This window comes from Enoplosus armatus, chromosome 19 (assembly GCF_043641665.1).
Source record: "Enoplosus armatus isolate fEnoArm2 chromosome 19, fEnoArm2.hap1, whole genome shotgun sequence".
In the NCBI taxonomy this organism is placed as follows: Eukaryota; Metazoa; Chordata; class Actinopteri; order Centrarchiformes; family Enoplosidae; genus Enoplosus; species Enoplosus armatus.
In genome coordinates, this window is record NC_092198.1 from 12319429 (window position 1) to 12343189 (window position 23761).

At 40.4% G+C, this 23761-nt stretch overlaps 3 protein-coding genes and 1 non-coding gene across 5 annotated transcripts in view; 3 read left to right on the forward strand and 1 right to left on the reverse strand.

Moving 5' to 3' along the window:
* mthfd1l (methylenetetrahydrofolate dehydrogenase (NADP+ dependent) 1 like) overlaps positions 1-12334 on the reverse strand; it is a 35255-nt gene extending 22921 nt beyond the window's left edge. Inside the window, exons 1-18 of the mRNA XM_070925472.1 lie at positions 12099-12334; positions 11007-11091; positions 10716-10766; positions 10552-10605; positions 9544-9668; positions 8814-8914; positions 7684-7820; positions 7052-7163; positions 6802-6869; positions 6599-6696; positions 6198-6371; positions 5767-5903; positions 5187-5233; positions 4447-4554; positions 3886-3960; positions 3067-3169; positions 1604-1680; positions 133-273 (exon numbers count right to left, since the gene is read on the reverse strand). Of these exons, the coding sequence (XP_070781573.1) occupies positions 133-273; positions 1604-1680; positions 3067-3169; positions 3886-3960; positions 4447-4554; positions 5187-5233; positions 5767-5903; positions 6198-6371; positions 6599-6696; positions 6802-6869; positions 7052-7163; positions 7684-7820; positions 8814-8914; positions 9544-9668; positions 10552-10605; positions 10716-10766; positions 11007-11091; positions 12099-12334 (1929 nt within the window). The remainder of the gene's footprint in view (positions 1-132; positions 274-1603; positions 1681-3066; positions 3170-3885; positions 3961-4446; positions 4555-5186; positions 5234-5766; positions 5904-6197; positions 6372-6598; positions 6697-6801; positions 6870-7051; positions 7164-7683; positions 7821-8813; positions 8915-9543; positions 9669-10551; positions 10606-10715; positions 10767-11006; positions 11092-12098) is intronic.
* Positions 12335-13940: 1606 nt separating this feature from the next.
* stx11b.1 (syntaxin 11b, tandem duplicate 1) lies at positions 13941-16999 on the forward strand. 2 transcript variants are annotated; one of them, XM_070926196.1, is made up of 2 exons: positions 13941-14123; positions 15116-16999. In XM_070926196.1, exon 2 carries the CDS (start codon positions 15229-15231, stop codon positions 16123-16125), a length of 897 nt encoding a protein of 298 aa, XP_070782297.1. In that variant the 5' UTR covers positions 13941-14123; positions 15116-15228; the 3' UTR covers positions 16126-16999. The 2 variants fall into 2 exon arrangements, with proteins under 2 accessions (XP_070782297.1, XP_070782298.1); XM_070926197.1 differs by having other exon boundaries at positions 15222-16999.
* A 460-nt stretch (positions 17000-17459) lies between these two features.
* On the forward strand, positions 17460-19407 carry LOC139302119 (syntaxin-11-like). The gene is made up of 2 exons (XM_070925709.1): positions 17460-17611; positions 18434-19407. The coding sequence occupies exon 2, from the start codon at positions 18439-18441 to the stop codon at positions 19339-19341; it is 903 nt and encodes a 300-aa protein (XP_070781810.1). The 5' UTR covers positions 17460-17611; positions 18434-18438; the 3' UTR covers positions 19342-19407.
* A 2402-nt stretch (positions 19408-21809) lies between these two features.
* Positions 21810-21892, forward strand: trnal-uaa (transfer RNA leucine (anticodon UAA)). Its single transcript has one exon. It is a non-coding gene; the product is annotated as a tRNA-Leu (tRNA).
* Positions 21893-23761: the final 1869 nt, after the last annotated feature.

Sequence of the window (23761 nt, forward strand, 5' to 3'; positions counted from 1 at the left end):
GGGGGAGAAAACTGGAGCCATCTCACTTCACTGTAGAAATTCAGAGATGTGGCAATGATAAGCCAGCTGTGAGATTGTCAGGTTTAAAATTCCCACACTCTCTGAATGAAAAGACCACACAGTAACACACACCAGGTCCTCTGCTGTGACAGGCTGTCCAGAGCGGCTGGTCCCCACCACCATGCGCGCCAGTCTGTCTCTCATGTCCTCCAGGCTGTCTGCCAGAGCCAGGATGGCCATGATCTCGCTGGCCACTGCAATGTCGAACCCAGTCTGGAGTGTGAGAAAAGGAAAATCATAAAGTGTAAACCACAAGGGCAACAAATTGAAGTATTTGTTCTGTGGCCTGCAGGTGGTGGATCTGAATATTCAGATCCATTTACAAACCATGAAACAGACAAGCAGAAATTCTGTTGTTTCATGGCTGTTATTGTGCGAAATCATGTGAAGGTTTGCAGCTATGATGCAAAGCAATATGTTTACACTTTCACACTAAAATAAATGTGACTGGTGGCGACTGTTTAGCAAAGAATAATAGTTTTGCGAGTGAATGAAATGTCTCATCCCTGACTGACTTTCCACAGTGCCTGGCAAACAAGAGATTATATAGACATCATCGTCACCAGCTTTATCACATAAATGCAAATCTCATCTCTAGTGAGTGATGACTTTGTGAAAAAAATGTAACTATGAACATGTTAAACCCATTATTGATGTGAATTTCTGTATTTATTTATGTCAAACTAACAGAAAATGACAGACCAGAGAAAATGAGTGAATGAGGGCTATCCACAGGGAAGAGTATGGAAAACCAAAGTAGTCTCCATTCCACGTCACAAAAAAAAGAAACTTAAACCACATCAGTCCACCAAGGAACACAACATTTCTATTCCCATTTCCAGTGATAATACCCTGAGGGGCTATAGTGTATCCATCGCTGGAGGAAGGTAGAAGACAGAGGAGTGAAAGGGAAACAGAATGGATGAACGGATGGTGGTAAATGTAAGCATATGCTGAACTAGCTCAGAGGCTGTTCCAGGTGTGCGTGTGTGTGTGTGTGTGTGTGTGAGTGAGAGAATGGGTGGGTCATTTTACTCCTTATTTAAACATTTGCTTTCACTTAGGCCGGCTTGCTTCCCATTGAGGTGAAGTGTTTATTTACAGGATTTCATTTAGGTGTCATTACAGACATATGGGTGAAATACATCTGGGCTTTATCATTGACAGAGGAAGGAATGGAGGTGAGCGTGTCTGTGTGTGCGTGCATGGGAACGTTTTATACACTCATTGTTTTACTGTATGAATACCTAAAAACACATGCATCTCATGACACCTTAATAATAATATACATAATAATACCCACCAGCAAAACCTCTGCAATGTAAACACTGCAGTGATATCAGTTTGTTGTACTGTGCGAGTGAATGAGAAAATATTTGCAATGAACCGGAATGTAACATATTAGGATTAGTGGATGCCTCAGTCCAAAACTGATACTGCAGAAGTATTCATATTGTGGTTATCATAAATATAAAAAAAATATTTTAAAAGAACGTCATAAATTCAGAAGAATCACGATTGTGAAGGAATGAATGCTGCATACCTCTCTGATCTGTCCTTTTTCAGTGCTTGCCTGTCCAACTGTGATCTTCCTCAAGAAACGGTCATTTGTGTCAACAACTGAAAGGACAAAACAAGGCAGTTTCATTTCCTGTAAAATTTCCCATAAAATGTACTACTCTGAGCATGAAAATTGGCATAACATCAATGTCGGGCAAGACCTTAAATAAAGTAGTAAATATAACTTGATCTGGTACCTCAGACACACAAAAGATTTATGTCTTTACAGTCTGAACCTGACAGACTGTAAACATCGATTTCCACACGTTGTTATATAGATACCAATGAACATCCACACACACACAGACAGACAGACACACACACAAACCCAATAACTAACAAGAAGAGGGATTTTTATCTCTTACTGTGAGTAGGTGTTGACACACTGAAAGCGCTTCTGCTACGAGGGATTTGCCACTTTTAAGCTTCTTCACTCAGCACTGTCAGCATATTCTCTGATAATGTGGCTGGAAATTGCTGTTATACTGTTGTTACAATCAGCCACATTAGTCAAACATTATCCTCATGTTGGTTTGATGTAATGAAAGGGATGTGAACGAACATATAGACACACAGTCACACCCACATAACATCAGGTGGTAAATCTGTTTTTAATCTCCAGGGTTTGTCTGTTAAGAATGCTCTCTGGAGCTACTGGAGTAAATACCACATCAGTCATAGCAGCACCCGACTGGTTGTTCTCACTGACAACTGTAAACTAACACAGCTATTCCCACTCCTACCATACCCACATAATTCAATATGAACACAAGGGCCGGAAGAGTTTGTCGAAGCCAGTTTACATTGATAAGAATATCAACATACTGCAGTGAATTTCACAGGAAAAAAGGAAAATGCAGTCTAATTCAAGATTGCATGTGACATTATTTAGTCATGGCATCATAAAAGACTGAGTCTATTACATGTAAATTAGATTTGTGTGATAGTCATGATATTTTGATCAAGAATATGTCTCTGTGCTTACAGAAAATCATACTGGGTGTCGTGTAACAAGCATTTCATTCTCAAGGGAAATGTGTCAGTATGAAGTATTAAATCAAACCTAAGATATAATGCTTCATATCATTGTCCCATTCAAAAGATATCTAAGAAATGTTGGTGCCTGTGTGGTCGACACAGGCCAGTGCCATATAACATCAACATTTTAGTAAAGAATACGTCACGCTGCCTGGTATGTTGATAACACTGTCACTGCATACCACCACCAACATGTGTAAAGCTGCAGATGAATTTAAATGTAATCAAATAAAATATACTTTTATGTGTAAGAAGTAGAGAAATGACAATATGTCACAGACACACAAGTCTGTGTTCTTTAGTTTGGGCGATGGGGGGGGGTCCCATAAAGGCTGAATTTCAATGGTATAGCCCTTCACTATTATTCACAAATAATGTACAAATGAAATGCTATACTTCTATAGATACCTCTCTGCCAGGTGATCTGGGAAGGGTCAAGGTCAAGGCGGGCAAAGGTGCCGACTTCTCGGGGTGTGAGAGATGCAGGGTCTGTTTTATTGATCCCTAGACGCTGGAATTGTAGAGAGAAAGAAGATTAGAGGATCTGTAAGCACAATTTTGGGCTTTGGTTCCACATGTGCCCACATTCGGGCCCAGCTGTGGCACTACTACTACATACAGAAATGTATTCAATATTTTATGATAATCTGACTATTTCTATATTTTATTTTAATGAAAAGTAGTGGTACTTTTTTTTGCTATGTCCATATCAGCTGGACACAGTATCATCCCGGCATGTAAAAAAACCCAGATCCAGACTAAACGACTATGAGGTTCAACTCACTGTCAGGTTCAAAAGGTTCACTGGGAGTGCTCTGTTTAAAATCACACACAACTATTTATCTCTCCCTCTATCCATTAAGACAAGTAAATATTTTATAGTCCTTTTAACTTCTCATCTTTCATGCAACAGGACAGACAAATATTGAGTCGACTTATGTTCAAACATCTGCCATATGTATTTTATAAGACTTGATATTGGGCATTATTCATCCACTACATAAAACAGCATTACTTGTAGACATATAAACAGATAGGAGCTTCATGAGATATAAACTAATATTTGTAGATGGGGACATGGTGGAGGGAGAGAGGGGATTTTTTAAGATAGGCTCACTGAGGTCCCCTAGTGGACAAAGCATCTTTTCATAAAGAGCTCAACACAACAATTTTTTTGGCTAGTAATGATTGTTGACATTAGCGATTCACTGCAGTGTTTAGACTTACGCGTAGCCTGGAGATTTGGATGGGTGAAAATCTTCTGACTCCATTCACTGAAGGGACCAGTCTATTGAACAGGGCCTTGGAGGTAAGAGAAAACAATTGCATTAAATTCATGTGCTTAATATGCATATAAAAAGGTACATTTAATTGCACCTTGCATGACACCAAAAGAGCTACACAGTGATGTCATGGTTGTTACAGCCAAAAGGCATGTTCTTACATAGATTGGTTAATATTAATTGTCTCTGTGGCACTTGTTTTTAAGCTTCCCTGTGAATAGTAGTATGTACACATACGGAGGTCATTTTCATTTTTGCAATTAATATCTAGAATATTCACATAAAATCATTACTGAAATACTTAATTTAGGAAGTTACTACATTAACATAATGCATAATTTCCTTTCTTGAATCACTGAGTATTATGAATCTAAATAGCAAATCACTAACATTTGAAATTTATTTGCAAAATCTGGAAAATCTACCATCCAGATCAAAACAACTGTTTCACAGTTTTGGTGGTGTAAGAATGAGTTATTACAGAGTGACATCGTCAGACGGTCACCTTGTCTGATTGCGTCGCCTCATGGAGCATCCTGGCATCGATGGCTGCTGCCACCAGGTTATTGGCTGCTGTGATGGCATGAATGTCACCAGTCAGATGGAGGTTGAACTGAAGGGCAAGGCAGACCAAAAAGGAGAAAGGACGAACAGAGATAAAAAGAGAAAGAGAGGTGAAGTGATTAGACAAAATAAATCAGAGCACTATTTACTGTAATGATGTGGTACACATTGTGGGTTTGGACGGCCCCAGTGTAAATAAAACCTCTAACAATGTGTTGGAATCACAACATTTGGTATCACAAGATAAACGTGGCTTCAAACAAAGTAATCTTCTCATGGTTTTGACTTTGTCCCCTTTGTCTTTAAAAATATTATGACACATATTCTCTGTTTGGCATTAGCCCCTCGATTTAAAGGAAACATTGTGAGGAAGTGAAAAGAAGGAGTGGAAAAAGCTGAAAAAAGTTGGTGTTTTGGTATGAGAAAAGGAGGCTGCCTTATTGAAGGCTATGTGTCTAGAGCTTCAAAACCAGTCTCCTCTCCTCTTCCCTCTCATCCCCCCGGCCTTTACGGACAGTGCCTTTAGTCACAGGCAATATTATGCCACAGCCGCAGGGGTTGTGTGTGTGTGTGTGCATTTATGTGTTTTCATATAAACTAGTGTGAGTCTCTGCATGTCTTAGGTCTTTGAAGCTCGCACTAGTCCTGCTAGGAAGCACTGAGAGTGTCTGTGTGTCTTACCTCCTCCATAGGAATGACCTGGGCATATCCCCCTCCTGCAGCTCCCCCTAGGCACAGAGAAGAGGTAGCACAGTCAGAGGCAGACAAACGGGAACAGGGACACACAAAGGAGGAATGCTGAGTGGCGGACTCTGAGTGAACTACTCCACCCCTGCCCAAAATGCAGCAGGGAATGAAACGCAAGCCTCATGCTGACAAAGAAAGCTTATCACACAGTTACTTGACACATTCCTAACTGCTGGTTTGGACGCCTGTCTCTGGCTATGTCCAGATCCCAGTCAATGTAAGAGTTTAATTCTAAAATAACATCCACGATTTGAAACAGTTGGACATGTTTTCTAACATGAAAATACACCTCCTTCAAAGAATGTAACTGAAGTTGTTATTCATTGTAATAGTTTTCTTACAAAATAATGAAAATTGTTTGCTTTGGAATGATTATGTTCAAAATAAGACATTACTATATTGTATTACCATGTAGTCCAGAGAAAGGTAGAGAGCATAGAGAGGTGAAAGCATACTTTTCAGACAAGATATATCACGTACAATTAGCATAAGAACCTAAGTATTCATTGCTGACCTTTAACCCCAAAGGTCGGTCCCTGGGAAGGCTGTCGGAGACAGGCGAAGGAGTTGAGCTTAAGGTGGGCAGACAGGGCCTGGACTAGGCCGATGGTCACTGTGCTTTTACCTTCGCCCAGCGGGGTGGGAGTTATACTAGACATACAGAAAATACAGAACATTTTTGAATTTCATATTTTTTGGTGTGCATAATGTGACTAAATCTACAGGACGTCCATTAATGCCATAATCACATTCAGTCTGCAGCCAAACAATTGATACATATCAAATGCAAACCATTGAGGCTTTAAGGTAATACCATAAAGGAAGCAGGGACAGAGAAATCATAGGGCTTACTTCTTTTGCATCACACATTTACACACTAGGGGGCACTGAAGGAATATGATCATTTAGAAAAAAGGATTCAGTTGATCAGTAAGTCTCACTCACCCAGCAACCAGTACATATTTCCCATCAGGCTGTGTGTTGAGGCGGTCTAAGAGGGAGAGTCGGACCTTAGCTTTGCTCCTGCCATAGGCCTCAAGCTCTTCTGGCAGCAGACCAATCTCCTCAGCCAGCTGGTCCACTGGCTTGGGTGTCTGAGCTCTGGAAATCTCTATGTCACTGACAAACAAAGAAAAACATGACAAACCATTTAGATACATTTAATTTTAAAGCATCAAATATGTGGTCTCTGACACAATTACCCACCTCACTCAACCTTATTCATATCTCATTCAGGTGTGGTGTAGGTGCAACTTAGAGAATTGTATAACACGGGAAAAATGACCCCAAGTCCAGGTAGATGTAGTTAAATTCCTAGTAAGTCCCTCACGGATAGTGGTCTATACCTTGGTACAGGGGTCAGGGGCTGCAGTTTGAGGCTGCGCAGGCGCCATGGTTGGTACTGCTGCTCCTGGAGCCACCGACTGCAACTACGCAACACATTCTAGCAGACAAAAAGGAGAGACAGGGAGAGCAAGGTAAAGAACAATAAAGACAGAATATAGTAAGCAAATGGGGCGAGAACAGAGACAAAAACACAGAGACGCACCTGTATTCTGTAGGCTGCTGTGAGGTATCCTAATCCAAACTTTGAGGACATCGCAATAGCATGTTCATCTTAAACAAAATAAATGTATAAACAACAAATGTTACTCATGCTGAAAAAAGCCAAATACTGTGTCTTTGGAAACTCAGATGCATTCTCATGCTTTTTAGCCAGCTATTATCTCATTAAACGCATTCTGAAAGGTCAGCAACAAACAGGATTGAAATCATTTCTGTGCAACATTCAACAATACCTGTCTCCAGGGCGGGCTCACAGCTGATGACGGTAGCCCCTGGTCTCACCCAGGTGGAAGGGACATCCACATTCCCTGCCCCTAACAGGACCACAGCATCAGCCTGCATCACCTAGGAAATCAGGATAAGAAATTAGATATTAAGAAGATTGTAGAGTTTAGAAGGTGTGTGTGGTACGTCTTGTATGTGCATAAACAACTTTTATGACAAATTAACCAGAAAAAAAGCACCAGAAAAATGTGACTGATCAGTATAAAAAGATTTATAACGTTCAATTCGCAAAAATGTTCGAGTTAGCTCTGTTACAACTAATCAACAACTATAATTGTTGACATTGCATTTGAAGAAGCAGAGACTGACTCCATGTGGCCAGCCACTAAAACTACACACACTGTAACTGGTGCAACTGAATAATGAAAACAGATGGCTGAGTATATGGAGCATGAGAAGAGGATAAATACTTTTCAGTTATAAAGCAATGGCTTGGGGGTAGGTCTTTTCAAACTCACAACAAACATGGACCAAACTACAACTTTTTTACAGCCACTTTTCAAGTCTACTTGAGTGATTCAAACTTATATTTACAAAAATATATTTTGGGTAAAAAAGTGTTAAATAAAATCAAACACACCTGTCTCTGTAGGCTCTTGGAGCTCCAATGACTCTTGAGAGCTACCATTCCACTTCTTTCTATCAGGCACTGCAGGGCCACCCCAAGGGGTCCTTCTCCTCCGACCAACAACACAGTTTTCCCCTCCAAAGGAGCATCTGTAGAAATGTTTTAATGCAACATTAGGACATTCTCAATTCACTTAGCGCCTTATTAGCAGCAGCAGAGCAACCTAACTGTCACCGTGGTCCGCATTTCAGTTACAGTCACGCCCATGCAGTCAAGTGTTGATGTTCTGTATTAAAATGTTGATATATATATATATATATATAACTGTGTAACTGTGACCCTATCTATACCTGAATGTTGACCCCTACCCTCTGAACCACAGGGTGTGTCTCAAATTCTTCCCTAGATCCACAAATAGTTCCCAGAATTTCTAAAAACAGCGAGCATCTTAGCTTAATGTTCACACTGACTGTCATGACATTTTCACTTTCTACATTTGCAAAAGACTTTTCATGCACAAACTGTGTCCCAGTTCTTTATGATATACTCATTTTAAATTTCCAAATCTGAAATTGGCAAGGGTCAAGTTGCAGTTTACATGGCATTCATTAGCCAATCAATTACGTATAGTATGCTTTTCTGCTAGTATAAAACAGTAAAGGGTTTGTACATCAACTACAAACAAGTATAATATGAAAATTAGTACATTCAGTAGTGTATACTTTCTAGTATTAGTACAAAATATAGAATTGGTTAACAGATATTTTGTCCAGTCATGTCAGCAAGCACTCAGGTAATAAATTTAGTACTTTTCCCAGCGTGAATGTACTACCTACATCCTACTCAAACACAGTTAGAATGAGTTAATACTTTGCATTTGGGACACAGGGACAACGTCACAGCTGGGTAAACACAGCTGCATCTAACAAAATGAGTAATGAGTAGGATCTGGTGTGCCACAATAACAGTGATTGTCAGTGCTTGCTACCACTGTGGTGTAACGGAATCAAACTCACTCATTAATTGTATCAGCTGCAGCCATGTTTCCCATGCTGTGACCATTACAGCTACATATATCAGTGTTCATATAGTTTGTCCTTCACTTTTCATGAGTTAGATCATTTCCATGAGTTGTAACTCACCAAGTTTCTCCAGGAGATCCAGGACGGCGTTGGTTATGGGTGGCACAAAGCCTTTGCTCAGGTCTCCTCGTACCAGACGGCCAATGTTCAAATCTGATATCCTATAACAAGACAAAAATGGACATGAAAAATTGATTTATGAGTTAGTGGTAAAGTTTGACGAAGTACATAGTAGCTTTTTAGATTTAGATTACTGGACCCTGTCCATCAAGGATTACTGGTTAAAAAAGCTTTTTTATCAAACTAAAAAATAAAAAGGAGCTTGTTGCAGTAAATCAAAGGCATGATCTACGTATATCTCAGTTTTTCATGGGACAACCTCAACCATTTTTGTCATCGTGAACCAATTATCTTCAATTTGTGATGATTAAGAAGGGTGCCTTGCTAATTTTCTTACTTGTCTGCTGAAGGCACACACTCTACATTTACGCAGTCTTAATTCTGTGCAGCCCTTTCTGATTTAGGCCAATTTGACAAACCACGCGAGTAAATGTTGGGACAGATAAACATGCAAGACTGATACCTGGCTGACTGCTACATGAATATGTCTACTGCAAACAAGTCAAGTTTTACAGGCATACAAATCAAATAAAAGAGACAACCTATCATAAATAAACACAGTTAAAGAACTTTTTACAGCATGTGCTGTTTGGAAGTGCTATTCACTGTTATGTCTCTCTATGTGAGAGTTTTAAATGCAAAGATCCAAGTTAGCTAGTGCAGGTTTTACCCGTCTACATCCTTCTCAGGTTTGAGTGTGTTCAGCACTCGACTGGTGAGGGAAACAGGGGGGAGGTGGAGGTAGACTCCGTGCACCCTGGGGTCTTCATTGAGCTTCAACAGCTCCTCAACAATCTACGCACATACACAAAGACAAAACACACGCAAACTGAAATGAGGATTTTTGCAGAAAAAGTACACTGTATTTACAAGCCATAGCTGCAATAGTTGTGGATGTAGTTTAGTTGTGTTTAACATGTAAAACGCTTAATATCATACATGTATGAGTACGGTCTATATGTGGTCCATAGAAAAAGCACCTTTGATCTTTCAAGGATAAAGTACTGATTAAGAACAAGGGAAAGAATGAAACAGCAAATTCCCCTTTAAATTCAACAGGTCAGTGCTACTGACTGATCATAAAAAGTGATAGTAATCCCTGAGTACGGAGAAAAGAGAAGGTGGGAGAGGGGGAGATGTGTGAAAGAGAGGAAAGATGTGTGAAAGTAGAGCAGTGGATCAATAGATCAGTAGAGGGTCCTTTAGGCCAAGATGAGTAATGTAAATCATCCACTGTCAGCTGAAATCTCTGAGCTATTCCCAGGGGTTTTATCTGTCTATGCATCAAGAGTTGACTTACATCTGGGCAAAGAGAGCCACAGCTGAGAGATTGCTCCCCAGTGCCAGTTACATAATGTTGGAAAATACCATGAAGTGAAAAAAGAAATGAAAAAAGCTCTGAATGAATGACTAAATCAATTAGGAAATCAAGGATTAGTCATGTAATAGTGATTATATGATGACGTACAGTTAAGTTAAGCTTTAATGACATAAAAGCTTGTGTGAGGCACTGATTACCTTGGCAATTCACACAACCACCATGATCATGTGCTGCACAGACAAACAGCTGGGGGAATGGTGCATCATGCACTGACTTGCTAAACAATGACTGGGTAGGGAGAGTTTTCCTAGTTTAAGGCACTGAGTGAAACCAAATGGGCGAGTCTGCTTCACTTACTTCATCTTCACTGCATTCCTTTGCCAGACAAATCTGAGTGATGTTTAGGCCAATCTGTGGACATACAAACGAGGACAGGGTGAACTGTTTGAGTTATTGTATAGATTTGTGAAAGAGACAAAAAGGGCAAAATTCACATAAAAGGAATGAAGAGAGAAAATTACCCTTTCTGCCATTTTCTTATTGATCTCCAACAAGCTGTCATCTTCACCTGCCTTTGAGATAAAATTTGGCACACTGAGAAAAACACACACAGCCCTGATAATACAGAAATCTTAGACTGTGTCAGTAGAAACAGACAACCCTTAGATCAAAAAGTAAATGAAGGCAAAGCAGGTTTAATGTCACTACCAGCACAATACGACTCTGCCTAGGTAAACTGGCTTTAGAGCACTTTTTATTTGTCTTTATGTATTCTGTCATTCTACAATGGGAAACACAAATGCTTACATTACCTGTATAATGGCTAACAAAGGTTGGATTGCTGGATTTCTTCTCTGCAGAGCCACCATTGCCTCCTGGGTGCTCTGAACCACATCCCTGTGTGAGAGAAAATGTTTAGCAATGTCTATACATCCATTTAGGGCCACATACAGGGTTTTTAAATAAATTAAAGTCAAACACATATATTAGGCCCATTCTGTACGATTGTGGAAAAGGTACCTCCAACAGAAAAGTGGATAACATTGGGGGGGAAAGATGAAGGATTATACACTGTGACATTGTGAATTATGTATGAAACTTTCTCAATTGCCCTATTCAAATAAATTAATAACACAATTAGGCTGCCATTTGTCATCTCACTAGAAGAAAAAAAAGTTACCATGGAAATATGGTGGAATAATGGAATAAAATAAAATACAACATTATAGGATGCACCCATTGCCCACCTTACTGCGCAGCTGACAATGTGTGGGAGGGGCTAATGTTAACGTGTAGCGTTAACACACTGACCTATATATTGTCGAAAACGTAAACATTAACCGGATCGAGTCCACCTCCACCTATCTCTGATCAATCGTTCACTTTACTTTATTCCGTACGATGGTCCATCGTAGTAAAAGGCATGATTTAAACATTAAAACCCCCAATCACGTACAATACATGTCACACGTGATAAAAACTATAGACCTTTGCAAACACACACACACACACACACACACACATACAGTGATGTTGGTGATGTTACGTGTCACATAACGTTACAGTAAAACCTTTCAGCACGATGCAATGTGTTTTAGCTCTATTTCACGTGAATTCAGACACATTTTAGCATCGTGTGTTTGGCAATAACGGAGAAACGTTGCATCAGCTGGAAGGAGTCCCTCTGATGATATCAGGGACACGTGCAGAACTGGCTGCTAGCCAACAGCAAAACGCCGGTAAGACAGGAAGTGGCGACCACCGTTTTTCACTTTAGCAAAATACCCCTCGACTGAGTCTTATTTTCGGTCAAAAATAATACAAAGACAACAGTAATTCAATAAAGTGTGACCACATATGCTTTAACGTACATATGTCTTCTTACTACTACTACTTCCTCTTACCTCAAAGAACTGTCGCATTCAAACCCATCATCTTTTTGGGATTGTTTCCCAAAGTTGTCGGCTAATTTCGTGTTGGTACCGCCGCTGGTAGAAGCGCTTGCCGCCCGGAGGATCAACCGGTTGCTGGCAGGACCAACCGGGAGGCATCTCCGCAACAAGCCGCCGACCCTGCTTCCTGGGCGGACTGGATGGATCCGAAGGCTGCCACAAGCACTACGAATTAAAGACAACTTCATCGCGTATCTTATAGTTTTTTAATCGTGGCTTCCTCTCTTTGTGTCTCTTGCGATGGTTAGCGAGGGATTCAACCTGAGAGAGGAACAAAAAGAAAGTTGAAGTGGCGTCAAGGTCCTGATGGAGCTACGCTGTCTTCAAGGGCAGTCGGAATTTTGAAATTTAGCGTTCGTCACACTAACAACCCCAAAAATTTGATAAATCCCATACAGAGAAAGGCGCTTTATGATAATATCAGCTGTATGACATTTGAGGGGCGGAAAACGTGGATATCACGTTCTCAAGGTATAGCCTAACGTTTAGCAACATTTTGATAATGTGATTATTTCAGCGCAAATTACAAAATGTAATGCGTATTTCTCTTCCCCGTCCTAACGTACTGCTAAAGTTCGGATGCTTGCCTTGTTAGAAGATCACAATAAAATATATCCAACATTTTGGCACAGGGTTTATATTTTCTTATTAACCAGGGACACTGGAATACTTCTTCGAGTTTGTTTTTTGTAAATCCGAGGTACACGTGAAAGCACCAGCCTCACAAGAAGGGACTTGCTCGCGGTTACGAGCACGCGCGTCCACGTACTATTTTGACACAGAAAGAGGGGAGATCAGTTCAGGCCACATGAGTTCACAAAATATACCCTGTACACTTTACATATTATAGAGACACGTTGGCACGAAAACGGCCATTTGAATGAATTGATTAAATTTGTATTACTGTGTCGTGCATTTAACAGTTCCCAGCCTGCAGGGGCTTACAACTTATAAATTCACACAAGCCAGGACCAGAGTGCAGTTTACACATACACATACACACACACAGCAGGGAAAGTCCAGAAAAACATCTTAAGCATCTTTCAAAATCAAAGGTAAAAGGTAAAAAGGTTTATGCAACTGCTGTTTTGCCAGTGAGTAAACCACACGCTTTTGCTTTGTTCTGGATTTACACAAATGTTTGTTACAGGTTTGAAAGTGTGTGTTCATACACCTAAGAGGGAAAACAAACAAGGCATTCCCAAAAATAATAAAATGCAACATTTATATGACAAAAGAACAAAAGGTATTCCCTAGTGTATACCCATAGACATCATATATACTGATTTTGATACAGAGCCAATGCATCTCTCTCTGTCACACACACACACACACACACACAACACAATACAAGTGGGTACTTGTGGAAGTCATTTGGGCGTGGCTGTGAAAATCTTCACATTCGAGCACGGGCTTGGCTCTGTCGGCTCCAGGACCGTCAGGTATCACAGCCATCAAAACTCACAAATGAACCCGTCCACGCGACTGCGGTTGAAGGGACAAAGGCGCAGTGGCTGGTCAAGTGTCGCCCATGTGATCTATATTTAGAGACCCATCACAAACAAATGTCCTGGGCTTCCCTTTACGTTTTCTAACAATCCTGTTTTAATATACCGTGGCGTGTGAATTCAAATTGGCACCCACTAGCTTAAAACACACCAGCTGCCCACACCTCGTCCTTTTCCAATTGACGCTCCTGAGATGCAGCGTCACTGTAAAGGCCAAACCGACCGGGCTTCATTCCTGAAGTCACATCAGTACAGTCGCATGGCGTGGCGCAATCCGTCACCCTAACAAAACCACAGTTGAATACCAGTTTTGGCTCCAAAGATCGCCGCATTACGCATGTAGGGCCCTTTGTGTCTGCTCACAGCCCGGAGCAGTCGACTTGGGAGCTGTAGGATGGTGCTGAGGCGCCACGGCCACCTTACATTAAAAGGACAAAGTTTGATGTCTGTGGAGATCAGAGCAAAACAGGTAAGGAGCTCACCTTTAGTCTTGCGATCCTGTATGAAATCGAGAAAACTTAATTCCAGCAAGATATTGTAGGACACGATTAGCCTATTTACTCGGTGTGTCTTAGTCTATCATAAAATGTGCTGAGATGTATGTGGTTACAGCTATTCAGCAGGGTAAACGTACATAGATTTTATATTGTTTACCTTTTGTACCATGAATTTACCTTATAAAACCTTATCTGTAGGTACCCACGACATGCCTGTATGTAGCCTGTTACAATTTACCTTGAACATATTTATACTATGAGACTGAGCAGTTGCAGATCATCTGAATAGTTGCTAACATAAAAGACTGGCTGTTTTTCAGGAGTATAAAACAGTTCAGAACAATGGTTTCCAACCTGAGCACTTGAGTCAATTGGTATTCACACATTTCAGTATTATACCCACTAGATTTCAACTTGATATGGAGTTTATCTCTGAAGTTTAAGACCTGTTCTGATCACACATAAATGTTATTATTCCTTGCTGAAAATAGGAAAAGATAACATCAGGTTGGAGTTCTTGAAGTTTGGGAACTTTTGGTTTACTGGCCTTTTAAATTTATTTCACATTGGAAATGTTGTTTGAGTATGGCTCAAACTCCAGGTCCAAGATATTTCCATGTCTGATGTACAATCTGATGCTCCAGTTAGATTAAAAGTCAAAATAAATGTCTGTAGAAAGACGTCAGACAGATCACAAGTTAAAAGAACTAGTTTGGTGAGGAGCAACACCTTTTGACTATTCTTCTGAGAACCTGTTAGGCCTGTGCCGGGTGTGTGACTGGAGAAGGAAGAGGCTTTTAAACAGGCATGACAACTTAAATGAGACACTGGGTGTGTTTAAGTTTGCACATGTTTTCTGTTTGGGTCTTGAGTGTCCATTTACATTTTGCTTTATCAAGTCATCTATGATGATGTCCATCCATGTGATGTGAATCTAAAGACTTGCTGTTGTTTGTCCTTTCAGGCCAGCCCTCTTTACTGAGTCATCGTCACCAATGTGTGTTAGAAAAGGAAAGATAACCAGAAAGGGAAAATCATCTTGACATCTGTAACCTTCACTTGTTCTCCAGCCCAACCATGAGGGACAGACTGAGCCACCTGCAGGAAATGTCCAACGGTCATGTGGAGCCGATGGAGTACGCAGAGTCCACTGTCTCTGACACCTTCAGCAACGTGGACCTGGAGGAGGAGTTGCCCCACGAGGCAGTAGTGTTTGACAACAGCCCTGCTTTGGAGGAGGTCTTTTCCCAGTCGCAAGATATCCACAGAGAGATCCAGCTCATCCGTCTAGAGGTTAAAAGGCTTCGTGAGCAGAACTCTCGCATGCTCCAGGGCACCACCACCATGAGTACCATCAAAAGGGACTCTAACGCCATTGGTGCTGATATCAAGGCTCGGGCTGAGGATGTGCTGGCACGCCTGCGGGAAATAGACGGTACAGCCCACAAGCTAGAAGAAACACATGGCTCAAATTCTGCCATCTCACGTATCGCCAGAACCCAGTATGCTTGCCTCAGCAATGGTTTCCGCGACGCCATGTTTGACTATAATGAGGTGGAGATGAGCCATCGGGACAACTGTAAAGCCCAGATCCAGAGGCAAATGGAGATAGTGGGACGTGAGGTGACAGGGGAGGAGGTGGAGGAAATGATTGAGACAGGTCAATGGAACATCTTTAATGACAACGTTGTGGCTGAAGGTAAAACGGCTCGGTCAGCTTTGTCCCAGATTGAGAAACGTCACCAAGAGTTGGTGGACCTGGAGACCCGTATCAAGGGCATCCATGAGATTTTCCTGGACATTGCCCTGCTGGTGGAGGAACAGGGCCCCATGCTCAACTCCATCCAAACCAATGTTCAGAAAACTGATGAAAGCATACAGGAGGTCCTCATCAAACTCCGCAAGGCCAAACGTCATGACAAGAACAACCCCTTTAAAAAGATGTTTTGCAGCTGTTTCCCATGCTATGAATAAAGACTGCACAGTACAGAGATAGTTAGAGGGATGGCACATTGTGCAATGTGCTGCCCAGTCAAAGAGAAGTGGGACATCTTAAGGACATTTTATTGATGTTTCAGTGCACTGTTCTTATTGTCACAAAGCATTTATCAACATGACCTGTAGAGCTATTGCATATTAATATTTTTCCAGGAAGTAAAATAAAGTTATAATAGAAAGGTTAAAACTATTGTGTCTAGACTGAGCGACAGAAATGCTCCCGCAAAATATTTAAAAATTGTATTTAAGAAATCCATTGATGTCTGTAATGTTTGAATGAAAGGTTTGAGACAGGTATCTCAAATCAGAATTAACTCCATGACTGAGGTGTGATGCAGACCTGAAAGGATTTGAAAAAATATGTCATGTAAAATGATTTCAAAGATGAGCTACATGTTTGTGCTGGGCAGTAAACTGCACTGATAGTAAACCCCTAAATGTTATCAATTGAAAAATGGATGTCCTAGACGTACGGCTGAAAGAAAATGTTTTAGAAATGTACAATTTAATCATTCTTGATTAGATTGTAAATACTTTCTGCATTACCATATACATATATAAATTACTCAATTTGTGGGATGATAGTAACTAGCCATTCTGTGTTGACCACAGTGCTCAGCACTTTCAGAACCTTCTCATATTTAGCATGTCTTTTGGGAAACCAGAAACTAAGGAGTGGCAGCAGTTTTAGGATTTATTGTCAGTCTCAATGTTATGCAGGGATCACACAGTTGATGTTGACTAATCAGTTACTTTTCACTGCTATTTTATGACTATGATAATACCTTTATTTTGTCTGTCTGTCTTCTGTGCTGTCATGTATATTACATAAAGAGTTATATTAAAATTGGCACGAGTCTGGGTTTATTCTTGTTTCAATGTGAAATCTACATCAACACATGAAAATACAGACCTGTTCTCTTAATTCAAGTTCTCAATCACTGTCACACCAGGGGGCACTGCTAAAATGTTGTCCCAATTACAGCTATGATACAATTAATACCTATACTCCCTGGCATGTTCCAGATATTCTGTCCAGCCCCCCATGGCACCCCAGATACACACGGGTGTCCTCACTTTGCAAACATATGACTGCTTGCGCTGCATTAGTCCAGTGTTGCACTGTCAAAGTAAATCTCTCATGAACTCTTGTCCTGGATGCATATTTGACAGGAATGTTGTCTGACGTTAACGACCCAGTCTCCGGCTTTCTGACGTGAAAAGACACTGAAAAAATGCAACTTCCTTCAAGGAAGTATTTTTTTGCTTTAGTGGGAAGGCCCATGTCTGTCACCTGGGAAGGGGCGGCAGTCACACACACATACTGAACACACAGCAGACAGACAACTTCCTTCATTAGAATAAAATGTGTTTCCCAAGCAACTTGGACCGAATAAATCAGCGTGAGACACGTTGAAGGGATTTACTTGCTTTCTGATTTTGTGGGAGCCAGTCACAAGAGGTAAGACACACAATTGATAGTTGACTGATATTTCATTTAATTTTCTTAGGTAATATGTGTGGTAGAGGCACCTGGAGACAAGTGGATAATTGATTGGACTTAATTAGTGCTACACTCCCCAAGCAGCTTGGGAAGACAGGACTGATTCAGTGGCCATCATGAATAAGACATTTAAAAACATTTTTATCATACATTGTGACAGCTTTTGAAATAGTTTCATACATTTTTTACTGATATGGTATGAGGAAATTGATTTATGACAGTATGAGAGACAATTTCGAAAGTTTTGTGCAGCAAGAGGTTGACAAAATGAATGTGCTGAGAACTACTTGGATCAACATATATCATGCAACACTATCTTCTACCATAACTCCATTTTCAATAAGATGGCATCTTCCTTGTTCCTGGTTTAAAAGGAAACATTCCAATGAGCCTCTGAGCTGTGACTGCTGTCATTGTTATTCACCACAAAAAAACCCTACTGCAGATAAAACTGACCAGTCATTGTGTGTATCAGTAGTTATATAATACTGACATTTTAGCTTTGGATTGGTGGTGTAGTTTCCCATCAACTATTAACCTGTACATACTGTCTCAATGTTTAATGTCAAATGATCTATTTTTATGAGGGTTATAACATGATGAGGTACCTACAACATGTAGAAGGCATGTGATACTAAATTTGAATTATACACTTTGTGTATTTGATCGTCAAATACAACTTACCTGAAACTGTATTATCAACTCTAGAGTACGTCAGACCAAAAGCTAGATTCAAGATGAGCACAATAACCTCCATCTTGTTTTATGCTGGTCTTTCAGGCAGAATGCGGGACATGCTGGAGAGGCTCCAGACCATTAGTGAGGAGCAGGAGGACTACGAGCCAGAGTTTTATGGACCCGAGTATGATGTGGACAAGGTGACTCTGTCTCAACAGGCAGTGGTGTTTGAGAACTCCTCAGACATTGACAACATCCTGGGGGAGGCCCACTCCATACGCAAGGAGATCTCCTTGCTCCACTTAGAGGTGGAGCGTCTGAGCACCCATAACGAACGCTTTGGCACCTCTGTGCGGCGCTTCACCCTAATCAAAAGGGACTCTGACTCCATCGCCAGGAGGATCCAGCAACGTGGGGAGGCTCTATATGTCCGCCTTGAAGCCCTGGGTAAGGAGAGCCACCAGCTGGAGGAGAAAGAAGGTCCCAACTCTGCTGTTAGTCGCATTGCCAGAGTTCAGCATGACACACTGATGCGTGCCTTCCATGCTGCCATGAGCGACTACAATAAGGCAGAGGAGATGCAGAGGAGTACATGTCGGGGGAGGATACAGAGGCAGGCCTCGATAATGGGAACTGAAATCACTAATGAGCAGCTGGATGTGATGGTGGACAAAGGTGGTGAGGGCTGGGCTGAGCTGTCCCAGAACCTGCAGATCCCAGGTGCACGCTCGTCCCGCTGGGCTATGTGTGAGATCAGAGGCAGACACAAGGAGCTGGTGGAGCTGGAGGCCAGGATGAAGGATGTCCATGAACTGTTCCTGCACATGGCCATGCTGGTGGAGGAGCAGGGATCCATGCTCAATAACATTGAGGCTAATGTGTGTACCACTGAAGAATATGTTGAAAAAATCAATGTTCACATCAAGAAGGCCCTACAGTACAAGAGGAAAAATCCTTTTCAGCAATGTTGCCCCTGTCTACCCTGTTGGAGACACAACCAAACTTTTTAGGGCTTATTTTGACTTTATGCATCTTTATAGATTGTTGAAATAAATGTTTACAAGTGTAAAAAGTTATGGACTGTTTAAAAGAAATATTATGAAATGTGCTTATTTCATGGTAACCCAACCTTTACAGACACACACGAGCACAAAGTGTAATAGAAACAGTTTTGTCTTTATGAATACCACACTGTATATGTGTGAGGCTTAAAATTGTTCACGGTTGGGAGTTGATTTACGTCAAAATAACTGTTCCTGTTATCTGGATGAGAGAATTAATCAGCGTGTGTGTGTGCGTGTGTGTGTGTGTGTGTGTGTGTGTGTGTGTGTGTGTGTGTGTGTGTGTGAGAAAAGTATACATTTTAAAAGGATGTTTTAATCTAAGTTGAACAGTTATCCAGTTCACTGACATGTAAAATAAATGTTGTTGTAGTAAATTAAAATCAGTTTCTTGTGCTTGGCAGAACATCAGCATAGTAAGTTGGGTCATGGGGATATGAAGTACACATGATCTTTAGAAATGTGGAAGAATTGGTGTCATGAGAGTGATGGGTAGCAGTAAGGGCGGAAGCAGACAGATGAGATCCATTTAGGCAACTATGCAGAAATAAAGTAAATTATCAAAGTCATCCCTAAAACACTTTGTGGTCGTACCTATTTTAGTCTAAGTGGGAGGAGATTCAGCCAGACAGACATTAAATAAACACTGATGGGAGAAAGTGAAAGTTGAAGTCTTTCATGTTGGTGACAAAAATGGCAAAAGTGTAGTTTAAAATGCTAAATTGGTGGGGTTAGTGATGGAAGATTATGGTCTAAACAAGGTGTTAAAGATCAGAAATGACACTACACAGCCAACCAAAGAATGAGGAAGAGAGAAAAAAATCAACTGGCTCTTCCAGATTCTTCTTTGAGTCCGACAAATGGTTAAAACTTTAGATTGGAGAAGAGACATGTCATATGATCCCATGACATAATCTAAGTGTGTGAAATGTTGTAGCCTGTAGCTGTTAATGAGATGGCATGTCAGACTGTGTGTGCTAGAAGAAGCCAAATTATGTTAAATGGTGAGTTGAGTTCAGGGGTGAATAAATCCAGCTGTTTATACTGCTTGGGGGCTTGAAGCAAAAATTAGCTACTCTTAATAGTGTTTTCACTATTCACACTATTTTCTCCTTCTCTTGGTGCACTGTGTGTATTATTATTCCTGGTATATTACATGGCCCTAGGTTTGTTGTGTGGTAATTTAATTAAAAACAAATTAACTTGGAATAGCCTATGCAACACAGTAGGCACAGTATCAACTGAAATAATAAATCTAGATTATGACACAGACAGAGGCTTCAAGATCAGATAATAAGTAACACCCACATTAATGGCTATATCATATCAGTCTGTACTGTGCTTTAGTGGTGTATATTATTTGCACATTCTCAAACAAAGTTACATTTGATTATGATCATTTGAACAAATCAATGCCACACAATGGGGGGTCTGGAGTTTATGGCCAGTTGCCCATTTCGCTCAGTTGATAATCCAGTCTTTAATCTTATAGTAAAAACAGATTCAATGACAAAAGGAAACCCTTTGAATGTTTGCCTTTTCTTCTACTAATGATGCATAAAAGCTACACGGTGTCAATACCAATAAGAGCCACTGAAAAAGTATTTTAACAATTTGTAAATAAAGTAGCCTAAATATCTAAATTATTCATACAATACAAAAAAAAAATATTTGGAAGAGGGGAGTTTCCCAGGAATAACTATTGAAATATTTATACACAAAGAAATGAATGATAAACGACTTGGTGGCGCTTGTCCTGGCTCAGTGCTCCCATCAGACAGGCGCAGAAATATCAGGCGAAGCTGTCACTTTCACAGTCTCCTATCGGCTTGAGTGACTTCTCCTGCGTGAATTCGTGAGCTGACTCCAGGCGTGTCTTTCTGTGTTATTGGTTTTTGGTCACAGTATGTGGTAATAATAGCTAAAAACCCCACAGTATGACTGAGATTACAGTGTAGTGACCGTGTCGTGACGAGTCCCAAGCCTGCTGTAACTTTTGCTATCGGTTAGCACATGCTAATGTTATTAGCTGCTGGTCCTCTTTAGATAGCTAACTTTCTAGTGGTAACGATAGATATAGCAGGGTTTCTCGCTCGCAGCTCAACAAGCTGACATTATTCTGTGTGTTATTACATTTTATATCGTCAACAGATCCTAAGTTACGGCGGCAGTTCGTGTTAAGGTTTACCAACGAGCATGACAATTAAGTTAGCAAATTGGCTCCTGTCTGCTACTCCACAAGTTAGCTGCTAGCTGCTAACACTGCGCTAGCACCATACCTCTACTCATGAAGCATTGTTTATATGGGAAATTTGTAACGATGGTGTACATTGCTAGGTGGCTTAAAGAAAATTGAACATGTATTTGCACATATAATGATTTTATGATAGTTTTGTGAAGCGAAGTGCGGTGTATACACCAGGATGGCCGAGTGGTTAAGGCGTTGGACTTAAGATCCAATGGACATATGTCCGCGTGGGTTCGAACCCCACTCCTGGTAGTAATTTTAATTCTCTAGTTTCTGCATCATTATTATCGAACATCATTAACTCGAACAAACATTATGAAGCATCTCCGTTTAACACAATCCCCGAGTGGAGTCATAGAACAGTCACATCCCAATTCATTATTTCAAGTACTGCGAAGTTGCAAGTCAATACGCTTTAGTTGTAACGTTAGACGAGCGCACTACACTGCAGATTAGGTCGCAGTTGCAGACAACATTAGCTTCCCTAAGTAGAGGTAACGTGAGAAAAGCGAAAACATGAACGAAAAAAGTGCTCTTCTGTTGTGATATTGTAAGTCTTCATTCTCTACAGTGATCAGCTAATGTAATTCAGTTCCCAATTTTTCTAATTAGTTTGCTTGCATTTAAATACAACGTTTTCGTGCAATTAATCTGTAGGAATGGCGTTTTCTCCAAGTTAATTGGTCCAGATTGGCAACAGTGTAGTATTAATGGTGCAATAATGCTGAATAATCTGGGCGCTCAAACAATGGCAGGGTGTAATCCATAGCAGCAGATCTTATATAGTGTAATATAAAGCTGTTGAGATATTTTTACAGTACAAGCCCACCTCCTGCTGGCTCATTCATTCAAAGTATCTATACATTTGGCAGAAATGTTGTCTATTTTTTAGGAGTAGTTGCTCCATTGAGGCAGAAGAGGGCACTCTAAGCCCTTCTTGTAGTCTCTGGGCTGGAGTCCAACACAGGCCCACTGAAGGCCTACACACTCTCACCCCTATAATTTCACTGCAAGGGCGATGCCTTGGACTCATGGATACCCAGTCATCTACATCTGCCACAGGAAAACCTTCACAGAAAATAGCTGTAACTCTTCTAAAGTGGTATTCAAAAGTTTGTTTCATTGTAGTCACATGGATCCAAGAAGTGTAGATGGAAAATAAGCCTTTTGAAACGTTCTCAACCTGTTGAAATTCTATATAGGTCTTTTGCACTGCAGTGCTCACAATACACTGTACGCAAACAGGTATTATCTACTGGAGCCTTGATACTTAAGATTTCCTCATTTCACATATTAATCCATGTAAAGATATCAGGGAACCATAGGTAAGCATTCCTACCTGTCCCCTTGCTCCCTCTGTACTCACCACCAAATAAATACTCATATAAAAACACTCAAGTCACTTGATAGGTGTTTGAGGCCTAAGAGAGCACTCATTTGTGAAATTGAGCTTCTTCTTTGAGCTGTGTGAGGAAGCATCCACAAAAGAGTCCTGATAACTGAGAAGAGGGAGGGGGAAGGATGAGGGCTTACAATGGAAGATCAACATCTCTGCATCCCCAAAGCCTCAGAGACTCTTTCCAATGGGCCTTAATCTATTATTCAGTCCCCTCAGCTACTGGAAAAGTTGTTGCTTTTCAGGCCAACACATCATGCAGGATAATAAAATGAAACCTGACACATGAGGTGGTGGAGGGGTTTATGGTAAGGATAACTGCTGTTGTTGTTGTTATTATTATGATTATTTATGTTTTACTTATATTTTAGTTACTATTGATTTTTATTATTTTACATTTTTACTTCCCTCCTTAAATGTATTTGTATTTTCACATTTTTACATTTGTATTTTAATATTTAATTGTTTTTGTTTGCTGTATAAATAAAGATTATTATTATTGAGTGAAATGTTTTATGTTTTGAATACATTAATTCAAAAATAATGGAAGACTGGATTTATAGGAAGACATTTTCTGTGAAAATTTGTGTTATGACGTTATCCTTTGATTGCTATTCCTTGAGTACTAAAAGTTATTTGACTTTGTTTTTATTTACTGTGATATTGCTACGTTTACTTGAGTAAAGGATCTGAAAACTTATTTTCACCACTGTAGTTTTCATCAT

What these genes read in the sequence shown, in the direction of transcription:
- stx11b.1 (XM_070926196.1), top strand. Translation starts at nt 15,229, where the DNA reads ATGAGGGACAGACTGAGCCACCTGCAGGAAATGTCCAACGGTCATGTG.
- LOC139302119 (XM_070925709.1), top strand. Translation starts at nt 18,439, where the DNA reads ATGCGGGACATGCTGGAGAGGCTCCAGACCATTAGTGAGGAGCAGGAG.